Raw genomic sequence first — 13701 nt, 5'->3', positions numbered from 1 at the left:
AAGAAGACAACTTTTACGAAGCCCCACACGTTTCTTCTTTCGTCGTTTATGCTCTGAGAAAATTTGGCTTTCGCAAAAACAAAAGATTTTGAGGATACGGGGAGGGGGGGAGTGAAATTAGGCAGCGAGTTCACAGGGGGTGGTGGTGGGGGTTGGTGGCGAGAGGGGAGGTGGAATTTTCAGTTTTAACTTGAAGGACGCAGCCACCCTCATTTTCTAAAAGCAAACAAACTTCGAAAGAGAGTAAAAAGTAATCCTAAAGTAAAATTGGCCACAATGAATTTGAGCTACAAGCAGAGGAAATCGCACCCCATAATAGAGAGAAAAGGGTCGGGGCGGAGAGGTCGGTGGCGGAGCTGTTAACGGCGGCGGGACAATAGTATTAATAAGATTAACCTGGGCAATTAGGCCGCCCGCCCAGCTAGGCCGGGGCCGCGCCGGGGCTGCTGAATGGAAAAGATTAGGTTAATTTCATTAATTCTCAATCCACAATCTCTTTTTCAGGCCCTGTAGCCCCCCTCCTCTTGGCATCTCTCCCCCTCCCCTGCAAGCGCCCCCCCCCTCCCCGCACGCTCCCCCATTCCACACCACCCAAAGGAAAAGAAAAGGACCAAATCTGGTTCTGTTTGTCATCTGCATATTACCAGGAACTAAATCCAGGATGACGTCGACTCAGTATAAAACCAACAAGAGGTTGAGCCGGTCGGAGCTGAGTCCTACCCGCGGGTTGAGTTCAGCTAGGCGGCGGCGAGGGGAGGAGAGGGCGGGAGGAGGGAGCGCGGACGCAGGGGGCGGGGAGGGGCGCGAGTTGCGCGCTCGCCCGCGCTCTCTTTCGGTTTGCTCGCCCGCGGGAGGAGAGAGTGGGACAACCCCCACCCCCCACCCCAAACAACACCACTTGGAGACTTCTTCTCCGGCGCGTCCCCGCCGCCCCCCGGTCCCGGCGCGGGGCTCGGGGATGCCCGCCAGCATGTTCAGCATCGACAACATCCTGGCCACCCGGCCGCGCTGCAAGGACTCGGTGCTCCCGGTGGCGCCCAGCGCCGCGGCTCCGGTGGTCTTTCCGGCTCTGCATGGGGACTCGCTCTATGGCGCGGGCGGTGGCACCTCCTCGGACTACGGCGCTTTCTACCCGCGTCCTGTGGCCCCTGGAGGCGCGGGCCTCCCGGCCGCGGTCGGCGGCTCCCGCCTAGGCTACAACAGCTACTTCTACGGGCAGCTGCACGTGCAGGCGGCGCCCGTGGGCCCGGCCTGCTGCGGGGCTGTGCCGCCGCTGGGCGCCCAGCAGTGCTCCTGCGTCCCCACACCCCCAGGTAGGGTCGCGATCGCGTTGCGGGCCTTCCCCACAGCGGCAGTCGGTGGTTGCTGGGGCGTGGACGCTCGATGCTACTTGCTTTATTCACCTGGCACCAACTTTCTTCCTTTGCAAACCTTCCCCTCTCTCCCATTTATTTATTATCATTATTTTTTGGTCACTGGGTACGGGACTTTGCATACGACTGCTGCAAACTTTAAGCTAGAGTTAAGAAACCGAGCCACCTGGAGTCTCGTGGAGATTCCACGCCCGCGCGCGCGGAAACTAAGCGAGGGCGCAGGGAGACCACGATTGTAAAGTACCAGAACTGGCTTTGGATGTGTGCGGCCGGACGCTCCTTTCAAGTCCGAGCATCCCTGGTCGCCGCGCTCCCCAAAGACCTATCGCCCCTTGCAGACCTTTTTATTTTTAAGTGAGAGAGGGCAGCGAGCGGGTTGGCGTACGGTGCGGAGGGAGGATGACTGACCGGCGTCCCTCCCTCTGTCGCAGGCTACGACGGTCCCGGCTCTGTGCTGGTGTCCCCGGTGCCGCACCAGATGCTGCCCTACATGAACGTGGGCACGCTGTCGCGCACTGAGCTGCAGCTGCTCAACCAGCTGCACTGTCGGCGGAAGCGGCGGCATCGCACCATCTTCACCGACGAGCAGCTCGAAGCCCTGGAGAACCTCTTCCAGGAGACGAAGTACCCAGACGTGGGCACTCGGGAGCAGCTGGCCCGGAAGGTGCACCTCCGGGAGGAGAAGGTGGAGGTAGGCAAGGGGCCTAGTGGTGGGTGGGAGCGTTTAGCGGCCCTTCCCTGCACGCGGGGTTTGCTCGGTACTCCGTGGGGCTGCGGCCACTCTTAAGAGCATCCCGAAGGCGGCGGCCTGGAGGCTGCTGGAAGGCGCTTTAGGCCCAGGAAGTGGAGTGGAAATGCGGAAGCGCTGCGGGTGTGCCCCCTCCTTTTGTTGACCCCGGGCTCAGCGGTTGCTTGCAATTTCACGAACCAGGCTGAGATCCCACGACCAGGCTGCCCCCTGGCCACGCGGAGCCACCCGAGTGCCCTGGCGTTGGTGGGAAGCGACCTTTTGGTCACCACTGTTTTGTTGCTCCCTTGCGCAACAGGTCTGGTTTAAAAACCGCCGAGCCAAATGGAGACGACAGAAGCGGTCCTCTTCGGAGGAGTCGGAAAACGCCGAGAAGTGGAACAAGGCGTCCTCGAAAGCCTCGCCCGAGAAGAGGGAAGAGGAAGGTAAAAGCGATTTGGACTCGGACAGCTGACGGCCGCGGGCCGGCCGGGGCGCTTGCCTGACGCAAGGACTTGCACAGACAGACGATGCTACTTGCACACGCCCTGCCTTGCGGGAGGGGGTCGAGAAAGCAACGAGGAGCTAGCTGTAAATAATGTACAGGCCCGGGACCGCAGGGGACTGGCGTGGGGGGGACCGCAGCCCCACTGTCCCAGGCTGCCTGCGTGAGCCGCGTTCCCCACCGTAGTATTTATAGTTAAGTTAACGGTGACAATACAATAAAGTGATGGCGATGTAGACCAGCCATGTTGTATTTTGTACCCTAGTGCCATCCGTTGAGGCCTAGAAAAGAAATATGTGTAGTTGCAACGTGGAAGACAATTTAAAACGCGGCGAAGTGGGTGTGGGAGGGTCGGAATTGGTCGCGTTGGGTATCATGGGTCTTCGGGGAGGAGTGCGGAGTGGCAAGCCGAGGATTCTAAAGCGTCACCTCTCCCATCATTCTTTCCTTCCCTGAAACTTCCTCAGAGCTCCCTCCCACCCACTCACTCACCCACTCGCTCGGGGGGGGGGGGGGCCTTGACTTTCAAAACCCCTAGCTAGACCTAAGGCCAACCAGGAATCGAATTCCTGTGCAAAAAGGCCGCAGGGATCAGGGCACCTCCCCTGGGTGTTGGTGCTTTCTTTCTGGCTGTCACCTCCCCAGGGAGCTGTCCTTCCCTCCCTGGGAGCCTAGACCGTTTGTTTGTTTCTACTACACAGCCTTGGTGCTTGCCTCACACTGGAGTGCCTCCTAGAGCTGTGTGCTGGAGCGCCCGCCCGCCCGACCACCCTAGGTCCTCTGAGTTTTCCAGTTACTGGAGGTGAAGGTTGGGGAGGACCAAGGGGGGTCTCTTTTTCTACCGGCTTTGTAGAACTCCCTGACAGAGGAGTCCTCGGAGATGGTTGACCCTCTCTTTCAGTGGGTACTATCTGCCCCTAACACCGTCCACCCCTGAAGGAAGGAGCACTCCCGATCTACTGCGCTGGTCTGAAATTAACATTTTCTCTGGAGCAGGGAGGTCACTCTGCCTGCCATCTGTAGCAAGATGGCTTTAACATGTTAAATTTGTAGTTGGTTCTACCTTAAGTGTGTTTTATCTAGGAGGAAGCCAAAGCCCCCCTCTTTAGCTATGGAGCTGGGGCGGGGGCTTGCTCTCCCCCTTTGCCATTTTGGATATTTGGAGCAAGATCTATTCAGGGCTGGACACTGTGGCTAGAAAACAGTGCAGGAAGAAAACAGTGATTTACAGGAAATGATTTTTTCTGTTTGTAGGATTATAAAGCCAATGCGACTAAGCCAAGGGGGTAAGGACACAAACTATGTAATGGCACCCAGTATAGTGATTTTTCTTTAATTTGGGATCTCAGGCTGGCCTTGGACTCCAGATCAGCCCTTGCGTTCACCTCCTCTGCTGGGATCATAGGCATATTACCAGCTCCCAGCACTGCTTTTTTAAATAAACACTCTTGCTTTATGCAAAAAGAAAGCGACAAGGGTTTGAAGGACACATCTGCCTGCAGGGGAAGATCTCTGTCATCCATACCTAGACTCCATCAGTTTGAACTGTCTCTGATGCTGGCCTCTAGCTGTAAAATAGGAACATACATATATAGTGTCTGCTTTCCGAGGTTGTGAATGTTTCCAGGCACTAATTTCAGAGTGGTACATGGCATAACAAAATACATTGTGTGGCTGAATAATAATAATAAAGTTAGCATGGCTTTTATAATAGGTCAGAACTAATACTCCAAAACTCATGCACATTATCTCATTTTATCTTCTGAGAACTGTGAGCTGGGGCCTAATGTCAGCATTATTCAAGTGAAGAGGTTTCTGAAAGCTTAAATAGTTTTACATCATGCAGTACATAAGAAATCAAGGGCACGTGGTTTTTATCCAAGTGCATCTTGCCCACCATTGGGGATATTTCCGATAGCCACAGTTTTTGTGAGAAACATTCAAAGAAGCCAGCCAATTCTAGATGAGTCTTAAACGGCTTTTAATATACCTTCACTTTGGATGCCAGACTTCCAGGGTGACAGGGCATTGGCTGCCATACACCCCACTTGGTAATGGTTGTGTTGCCAGATGAGGTCTTCTGTGTTGTTGGATAGAGGTGTCCCTCGGAGGCATCCATGCAACATTCTAACTCAGGACAGCATCATTCCGTCCTGAGAGCTGGTCTCTTATTTACAGCAAACTCCCATGTCTCTTTGTGTCCGACCTGCCCTCCAGCTTGCTATAAAAGGGAATCTTATTTTCAAAAAAGTTTTCATTTTTCTGCTCTGAAAAGAGCTTTATGGCAAGTGATGGGGAGAGGGGAATTGAGGGGGTCCTCCTGCAAGAACACCTGGTGAGAAGTCACCAATCAGTGGAAGAGGTGTGTGGATGAAGAACCTGGAGCTAGTTAGCTATTCCTTGCTTGGCTTAGGGCAGATCGGAGGTGGTGAGAGACCCACCCCCCCCCTCCCCAGTCCCCATGCCTGGAGTTCCTTGTGAAGTGCTGTAGCACTCGCCCAGCTCACAGGAAATAAGTATGATAAACGTCTGGAGTGAAGAGGGAAATGTCAGCAAGGTTGGCCTAATTATAGTCTCCCCTCCCTTCTGCATGCCCCAGGCAGCTGTGGGACTCAAACCTCTGTTGTAGTTGGCTGTCGGGTGTCAGGCAAGGCCAGATGGGGTCACAGGGCAGCAAGTACTGGGGCCTGGTAATTTTCTTTAGTGGGACTTGGAATCACACTGTTGGAAAGTCGTGCCTACATGTGGGCAAGGTGTGGGCCCAGTGACTTGCCTGAGAAGTTTTCATCTCACACCCCTGAGTCCTGCCCAAGTCAACGTGAGCAAATGGAAGCCCAGAGCTAACATCTAGGGCTACCATGGGGACTGAGGTCTGCAAAGCTCCTGGTCCTGCGTTTTGGTAAATCAAGATGCCTTGAAGAAGCTGCTCTTTTGGATCAAGATGTAACCTGAGCAGAAGTCCACCAATAATAAATGACTGTGGGAATGAATGTAGCTGCCTCAGGGGCACATGGGAATTAACGTACTGTGCCAAATAGTCCAGTAAAGAGCAGTAAGTATTCCCTAATAACACTCTAGCATTTTCTACTGCCAGCCCTTCCACACACATCTTAGGCCCCCCCTTTTTAATTTATGTTTATTTGTTTATTCGAGACAGGGTCTGACTTGGTAGCCCTGGATATCTTGAAACTATGTAGACCAGGCTGTGCTATAATTTACAGATAATCTGCCTGCCTCTACTGGTGGGGTTAAAAATGTGTGCCACCATGTCTGATGACTTATTTTGCAGGTAGGAATTTGGAGGCTTGGTTGGGACCATTGAACAGTAAGTGGCAGAGCGGGCCCTGGTCCCCACCGCCTGCCTCAGCTACATCCTACATACCTCATCATCATTCATGATGAGGGATAGATAGTGCAATATTTCCCAGGTATCCCCGGTCACTTGGGCCGCGGAGGGCCCTGGCTGGAAGGAGTTGAGGGGTGAGAGGTAGATGTGTGTATGGGGAAGGGGTAAGATTGGGGGGGTGTCTTCAGATTTTTATCTTTTTTTCCTGGAGAATGTGTAGATATTCTTTGTAGTTGACTGGGCAGGGTTGAGGTGGGGGGGTTGAAAACTATTGCTGATCAAGCAGAATCCAGGGAGTGTGTAGTTCAGTTATAGCTGTTTGGTCAACAATGTGTTTTATTGACATTTGAACTTTGAAGCCAGAGGCTTTGTTTTGCTTTTCTGGGGACAGGATGGCCTTAAACTGTGGCAGTCCCACCTTTGCCTGTTTAGTGCTGGGATTAGAGGCATGAGCCACCATGCCCTCCTAGACTGTCGTTTTCATATATATATATATACATGCTAGAGGCAAACAGGCCAGGAGGTAGGAGTGACAGGGAGTTCTTTTTCCATATAGTGGACTGTTGGATCCCTGGATTTTAAAACCACCCTGGTCCAAGTTTCTATCAGATTGGAACCTGCAGCAGGTTAAGCAGTCTGTCTGTCTGTCTGTCAGCCTCCCTCCCCACCTGCAAAATGGGTCTGTGGAGAGGATTGGTGATAAAGGAAGGAACCCAGCTGAGTGTCTGACACATTCATTCATTATCCCTGGCTTTGAAACCACCCTCTGACCAGCTGATCAATGCCCCACTTAAGCAGATTAAGGAGTGCCCCTTTTTAATTGTTGTTAGTTTAGGAGCCTATGTGTGACCCCAGGATGGTGTGAGCTGCTGAGATGCTAACACTCTCATTCTCCCCAAAGCCCTGGATTTAGAGAGTGAAGAGGAGCGTTTGCGGGCGGGTTTGGATTTGATTTCAAAGTTTTGTGAAATGACCTTGAAGTTTTTCCGAAAGTAAAAAAAATGAAAACAAACCGGAGCAGCTAGTGCAGAGACCCTTGAACATTCTGGAGGAAGTGGATCTGGGTTGTTGGGCAATGAGGCTGTCTCCTTTGCTGAACCGACGGGAAGCATTTCCCCCAATGCCTGTTCATAGAGTCATGTGGCCAAGTGGAAGACCTCCGCTTATCATGGCTTGGTTGTAAATCTGGAGAAAATAAAAGAGCTTCGTCTTTGCAGTCTGAGTGGTCCATAGAACCAGTAGGGGTGAATTATAGCTTAATAGAGCATCTGGAAGTGGACCCATAAGTTTTGGATTCCCGAGGCCTCCATCCATTCCCAAGTGTGCGGTCCTGGGAAGCGTCATAGAGGGACAGTTTAGGAGTCCCTCCTCCTCCCCTTTTCTCAGAGAGTCCTTCCACTTGGAACTTGTGTTTCTCTTTTGAGGTCCCCAGTCTGCTGATCGTGTCTAGCAGTCAGGTTTAATGGCATCCACTGCATGCTGCCCAACACCTCCTCTCATGCTCCCGAGGCACCAGAGGCTGATTTATAGAAGCTGTGATTAGTGGGATAATTTTATCCTCCAGGCAGAGTTTGAAAGCCGCGTGCCACTTCCTCACTGATTTTCCAGCAGTATAATGTAGGACAGTGCTATGGTCCTACCTACCGGTGGCTGACCCCAGCAAAGGCCATGGCCGCAGGAGGCCTGCTCCCAGACTCTCAGAGCTGGTGTGTGGGAACTTGGTTTAATTTTTCTCTTTTGGAGGGTTGGGATGGAAATACTTTAAAAAGATCTTTTTTTTTTTTTTTTTTTTTTTTAAAGCCCTGTGTTGTCCAATTTCAAGGATACAGTTGTGACTAAAGGTAATGTCACTGTCAGGCCACACTCAACACTGTGAGAAGAGACCCCTGCCAGCCTGGTGGCAATTTAACGCGTTGACAGAATATTCTTCCCTGGTCCTGAGGTGCCCCATGGCTCCAGAGGTTTATGCCACCAAGTGGGTTTGCTTCATATAGCAGCATGGGTCTGACTCTCACAGTGTCCCCCCCCCCCCCAATCCACACAAATCATTGACATCACTTCATAAGGCCAAGAGAGGGTGTTTCCTTCCAGATGGGGTATGAAGAAGCCTCCTTTGAAATTCCTCTAAGTGCTAACTATGGGACCAGAAAAAGAAAACCACACTGCTCCAGGAACACGGAGGCCCAATGTGTCTCTCAGGCACACTCCCCTCTGCCAGGAAGGCTCAGTACCCCATGAAGCTGGAATCCCAGCTGGTCCTTTCATCTGAAAACATCTCCAAGGCCAGATGGCTGAGACATTAGGGAAGATGCATGCTGAACATTGTTTTGTGTTTGAGGAATAAATATTTAAATCTGAAACCAAGTGAATCACTTTCTACTGAAGTGGGCAGGGCTGCGGATCATGTGAGTGTTGATTTCCCCCACGCTTGTCCTAAACGTAATCCCAACTTGCATGATTCCTGTCACACGTGGAGCCTGTGAAGAGCTCGCCTGCTGCACAATGCAGGGTGTTGGCTGCATGCACAGAGTGATGTCTGAGGCTGCAATGGAGGCACTGACACATTCTTTTATTATTTATTTGTTTGTTTGTTCCTTGATCGCTCCATTCTTTATATAAGACTGCCTGGCGTTTGTCTCAGCTCTCCCATGGAGTACTTGGCCTCAGGTACAACGGTGAATGGAGAAAACCATTTTGAAATTGCATTTACAGGTCTGGAAAGAGCACAGATCTTCCTGAATTAACGTTATCTGTGGAAGATGTTGCTTGTGTGGCTCTTTTGGAGGCGGGAGGGGAAGACAGGATATTGCTATATAGCCCAGGCTGGCCTTGAACTCAGTCTTCCTGCCTCAGCTTCTCAAGTGCTGGAATTAAAGATCTGCCCCAACATACCCAGCCTACTCTGTAGATTCAAACAAACAAACCAAACCAGAATAAAAATAAGATAGGTTGCATGTGTGTGTGGCTCACACCTGTAATCCCAGCACTAGGGAAGCTGAGCAGGGAAGATCATATATGAATTGGGGGCCAACCTGGGCTACTCTGTGAGTTTTTCAGGCCAACCTGGGCTACACTGAGATTTTTCAGGCCAGCTTGGGCTATAAAGTGAGATCCTATATAGGAAAAATAAAATCAACAAATTAAAAAATATAAGAAACGCTTTCTGCCATGCTCAGGAATGCTATGAAAAACAGGCTACATTTGTTTAGAAGTTTGGCAGTTGAGTTCTTAGGATAATTTCCCCAAATGTGTCCATGTCGAAGTCCCCTCTGCTGTCTGATGGGGGCATGGCGGACATGGCTGCCATCACTGTTTTGTGTACTGGCTCCTTGGGTGACATTGTGTCTAGTGGTGTCTCCAGTGCTCTGTCATCTTTGTTGTATTTGATCAACATACACTCTGTGGTGGTGTCCCAGTGCTGGAGATAGAGTCCAGGGCATTGTCCTTACTAGGAAGAGCTTTGACTCTAAGCTGCACGGGCAGCCCCAAGGTTGGCCTTATTGTCATTGTGCAGAAAGGGAGGTGACTTCAGTCAAGGAAGGCCAACCGTCAGACCCCACATCCCAGTGGGCTCCTGTACTGTGGACTGCTTTCCTTAGCAAGGACCAGCCGGGGTATCTGGCTAGAATGCCTGCCTGGGGCCAAGAAAGCAGTGTGATCTTCGAGCTTCCTCCTCCTTCTTGGGAGAATTATAACCATTTTGTGGTTGAGATGGCGTGGTTAAAGTCTAACGTTATAATTTCCGGCAACACATGAAATTTACCTGGGGTTTTGCAAACACAGATCACTAATCATGGTAAATATATCAACACATTAAAAATAGTTCCAAGCACATAGTCAAACATTGTATGAGAGCAGCCTCTACAGTCTACAAATATTAAAATGTTGCCTAGTATGTGTCAGAAGTTGTACCAGATGCTGACAACACAGCCATTGCTTTTCTGGACCTTTTCTCTCTTTTCTCTTTCTGAACTAGAAGCTCCCTGGGATGGCCATTGAGCTGAGATCTGTCTGTCTAGGTCTCCTGAGTACTGAGGTTACAGGTTTGTGTTACCATGTCCAGTTCTCACCCGGTTTAGGGGATCTAAACTCAGATTCCTTTTGCACAGCAAACGTTTTACTGATTGAACCATCTCCCCAGCCCCTTGGTGTCTCTTTCTCACGTTTTAAGGAAACCAGTCCCATCAGGGTGTGGTGGCACACAGCTGTAATCCTAGTGTGCAGAAGGCAGAGGCAAGAGGATCATGAGTTCACAGCTACACAGACTTGAAGGCAAGCCTGAGCTACACAATGGGACCCTGTTTCAAAACACCAAGGTCTGTGGATGTAGCTCAGTGGTAGAACATTTGCCTATAGCATGTGTAAAGCCCTGGGTTTCATCACCAATGCTGCAAATAAAAAAGGAAACATCAGCTGGGTGTGGTGATGCACGCCTTTAATCCTACCTTGGGAAGCACAGGCAGACAGATCTCTGAGTTCTAGACCAGCCTGGTCTACAGAGCAAGTTCCGGGACAGGCAGGATTACAGAGAGAAACCCTATCTCAAAAAAACCACCACAACACCACCAACAACACAATATTAATAATGAAAAAAAAGAAAAGAAATATCTTTTTTACTTTCTTAAAGATCCTACTTCCAAATATAGTCACATGAGCATTCCAGGTTTAGTCCTTGAGTCTTGGGGGAACATATCCAGTCCTCAATAGCCTTTGCTTTGTTAATAGAACCAGCGATTTTGCAGACTTAGCCCACCAGGTGTTGGGTTTCTACGTGTGCCTTTGCCAGTTTTAGGAATCAATACTGCTCAACATAGCTTCAGGGACCACAGACAGTTCAATGGAGTCTTCATGGGCCTCTTCTGAACAGCGTTATTAGCATCTGCTGTCACACTGTCACAGAGATGGCCAGTGTGTATGTAAGGCGTCTTTGTCCTTGGCCTATGATTGGGGGCAAGTGCTGTTCCTTCACTATTTTTTTGTTTGTTTTGAGACTGGAGCTCATGCTGTGCAGACTGGCCTTGAACTTGCTTTGTAGTTTTAGATGACCTTGAACTCCTGATCCTCCTGCCTCTACCTCCTGAATTCTGGGATTATAGGCAGGCATCACCACACTTGGTTTATGCTGTGCTGGGATTAAACCCAGGGCTTCCTGCATACCAGGCAAACACTCTTCCAACTGAGCTACATCCCAGCCCTGTTTGGTCCCTCTGATAGATGCAAAGCTCAAGACAGACATCAGAGATGTTGCTAAACCACCTCCTCTGACTGGAGAGCAAGACTTTGTCTCCCAGCATCATTTCTCTCTCTCTTAGTGGAAAAGAAACCTTGGCTACATCTTGGGCCCCACCATCTTTATTTGTTTGTTTGTTTATTGTAAGGCCTACTTACCCTTATAGTACAGTCTGTCTACTCAGAAGGTCACCAGCCTGCCCAGATCACCTGGGTATTTTTTTTTTTAAGAAATCAAAGCCAACTCTGAGCGGGTATCTCTGGCACACTCTTGACTTCCCACTGCCTGCTGCCTCATCCAGAGCTTAAGGCACACGCCTTTGCACACTATTGACGTTCTCCAGGCCCTGAGAGGCTTCCAAGTAGAGGGGTCATTTGGATACTGACCAGCATCCTCCTGGGATGGGAGTGACCACCAGGCAGCTGACCACACAGAGTGGATGTCTTTTTTTGCAGCAAGGGTTGATTGGCTGCAAGGATGCTCTGTTCTTCTCAGTGCCTAGCGGTTCTCATCCCTGCACCAGGAAGACAGCGTGGTTTCCTTTTTAGACAGAGCACCAGTTCTCAGAGCAGACAGAGATCAAGAGATCTGGTGGGCTATGTCCCTTCACACTCATTTTCTCTAGAAGCATTTATTGGCAGGATGATTGCTCGTGGGCTGGTTTATTTTTATTTTTATTTTTTTTGATCCTCAGTAGACACCAGCGATTTTCAATCATTTCGAACCTATTCGGTTAAATCGTAGAGGCTGTCTCTATTTTCGCGGTCCTGAGGGGTTGGTCTGCATTTGGTCCGAATTATGGGGCTCTCGACAGACGGCAGTAAAAGCTTTTGCAGGCAGGACAGAGCGGTAGGGAGAGCTGGGTGTCTAGAGACAGAATGGGCAGCTTGGCTGCGTTTCCCAAGCCCCTCCAGCCCGGTTACATAGGCAAGCCGTTTAATCTCTAGGAGACATGTTTGCTTCGCGTATAAAACAGAGTTAATAACTCAAGCCCCTTTGTTCCCTCTAGGGCAAATTACAGAGATCTTGGAAGCCTAAACGCAACTTTTCCCCCATTATTTCCCCTGGAGAGGGAGGGATGAGTGGAGTCCTCACATGAATTGGATGTGATATGGCAGAATATGATGTTGGTAGCAGTCCATATTTTTTGCTTGTGGAATATTGCAGGAAGGATTCTTTTTCTAGACCCAGAATGGAACGTCTGAGTGACCAAATCCATATGAATATAGTCTGGTTCTTGAAGGAAACCAACCAACCAAACAAACAAAGGCAAGCCACAGCGCGGATGCCTTGGCTTTGCCGGAGGCCTCTCCCTGCGCAGTGTGGGTGACGATGGATAAATCAGGTAGAGCAGGAATATTCCAGAGCAGGCATGACGAAGGACTTGGTACCAGGCAGGGCACATCCCTATCAGACTCTGATGGTAACTTGCCACTGTGAGGCAGGGGCAAGCTCAGCACAGACTGATCTTTGGCTGCCCAGAGCTCTGGGAGACGGAGAAGGTTGTGTAGGGGATGGGATAGGGTTTATCTAAGATATTTAAGATGCAGTCCTTCCACTCCAGGCATGAGGGTGAGAAGAGGCTGGAATCGGGGTCGGCAGGGAAGTGCTGACGGGAACAGCCCTGAAAGTTGACTGGCTGTGGCATGGATATGTTAGGATATCAAGACCAGTGGTCCAGAATAGTGTTTCCAGCACCAGGCCTACTCCAGAGGTTAGAGGAGATTCTGGGCCTCAGGATGCATGTAGGCAACAAATAGTGAGCCTGGACTGATATCTGGCCCAGGTCTTCGTAAGAATTTATTCCTGGGAGTGTGCAAACAGCGTTCCCTGGAGGCCAGCACTACTTTTCACTAGCAGTGGGACAAAGGCCCTGCATGGGCGTAGTCTCATCTTGTTTGACCCTTTCTTTCTCTCCCTTAGTGCAGCCCTTTCCTGCCCCCCTTCCAGATCATTCTGAGGACCCTGCATAGGGTCTTCACCTTCTCTATCTCCTTGAATTTTCTTCCCGTTCCTGCTTCTTATTGTCTTGCTCCCTCTACGGTCTCACCTTCCCTCATCCAACATCTTCACCTTTTGTCAGGGCTGAAGGATGCAGAGGCATCCCTTGTCCTCAGGGGCTCCCAGCAAGGGAAGCAGCAGCCTCAGCAATAGTGATTTGGATGACGGGACGAGAACCAAGACAGCAGCTGGGTGTGGCCCAGAGTGAGGACACGAAGGGTATCTGCATCTCCGTGGTCAGATCTCAACCTGCCTCGGTTTCCACATCTGTGTACTGGGTCTGCAGAAAAGAGGCTGCTCCTGGGGCAGCCCAGAACACCATGGGATACCATGTGCTTATAGAGTATGGCTCAGTGGCACGTACCCAGTACTGTCACAGAGGTTCTGGTTCCAATTCTACTGGAGGGATGGGATAGGTCTGAGGTCCAGTCAATAAAGATTTTAAACCCATGAAGGACAACTAGGTAGAGTTAAAGAAGCTGGGGCGGAGGTGGGTATACAAGAAGCAAGTAGAGGGGG

General features: G+C 50.5%; 1 protein-coding gene across 1 annotated transcript; it reads left to right on the top strand.

The window, feature by feature from the left end:
• Positions 1-895: 895 nt before the first annotated feature.
• Gsc (goosecoid homeobox) lies at positions 896-2838 on the top strand. The gene is made up of 3 exons (XM_006997025.4): positions 896-1313; positions 1805-2064; positions 2420-2838. Exons 1-3 carry the CDS (start codon positions 959-961, stop codon positions 2573-2575), a joined length of 771 nt encoding a protein of 256 aa, XP_006997087.1. The 5' UTR covers positions 896-958; the 3' UTR covers positions 2576-2838.
• The last annotated feature ends 10863 nt before the right edge of the window (positions 2839-13701 follow it).

This window comes from Peromyscus maniculatus, chromosome 14 (genome assembly GCF_049852395.1).
Source record: "Peromyscus maniculatus bairdii isolate BWxNUB_F1_BW_parent chromosome 14, HU_Pman_BW_mat_3.1, whole genome shotgun sequence".
Taxonomy (NCBI): Eukaryota; Metazoa; Chordata; class Mammalia; order Rodentia; family Cricetidae; genus Peromyscus; species Peromyscus maniculatus.
Note: the sequence above shows the minus strand (reverse complement) of the source record. Positions and strands in the feature narration are given on the sequence as shown.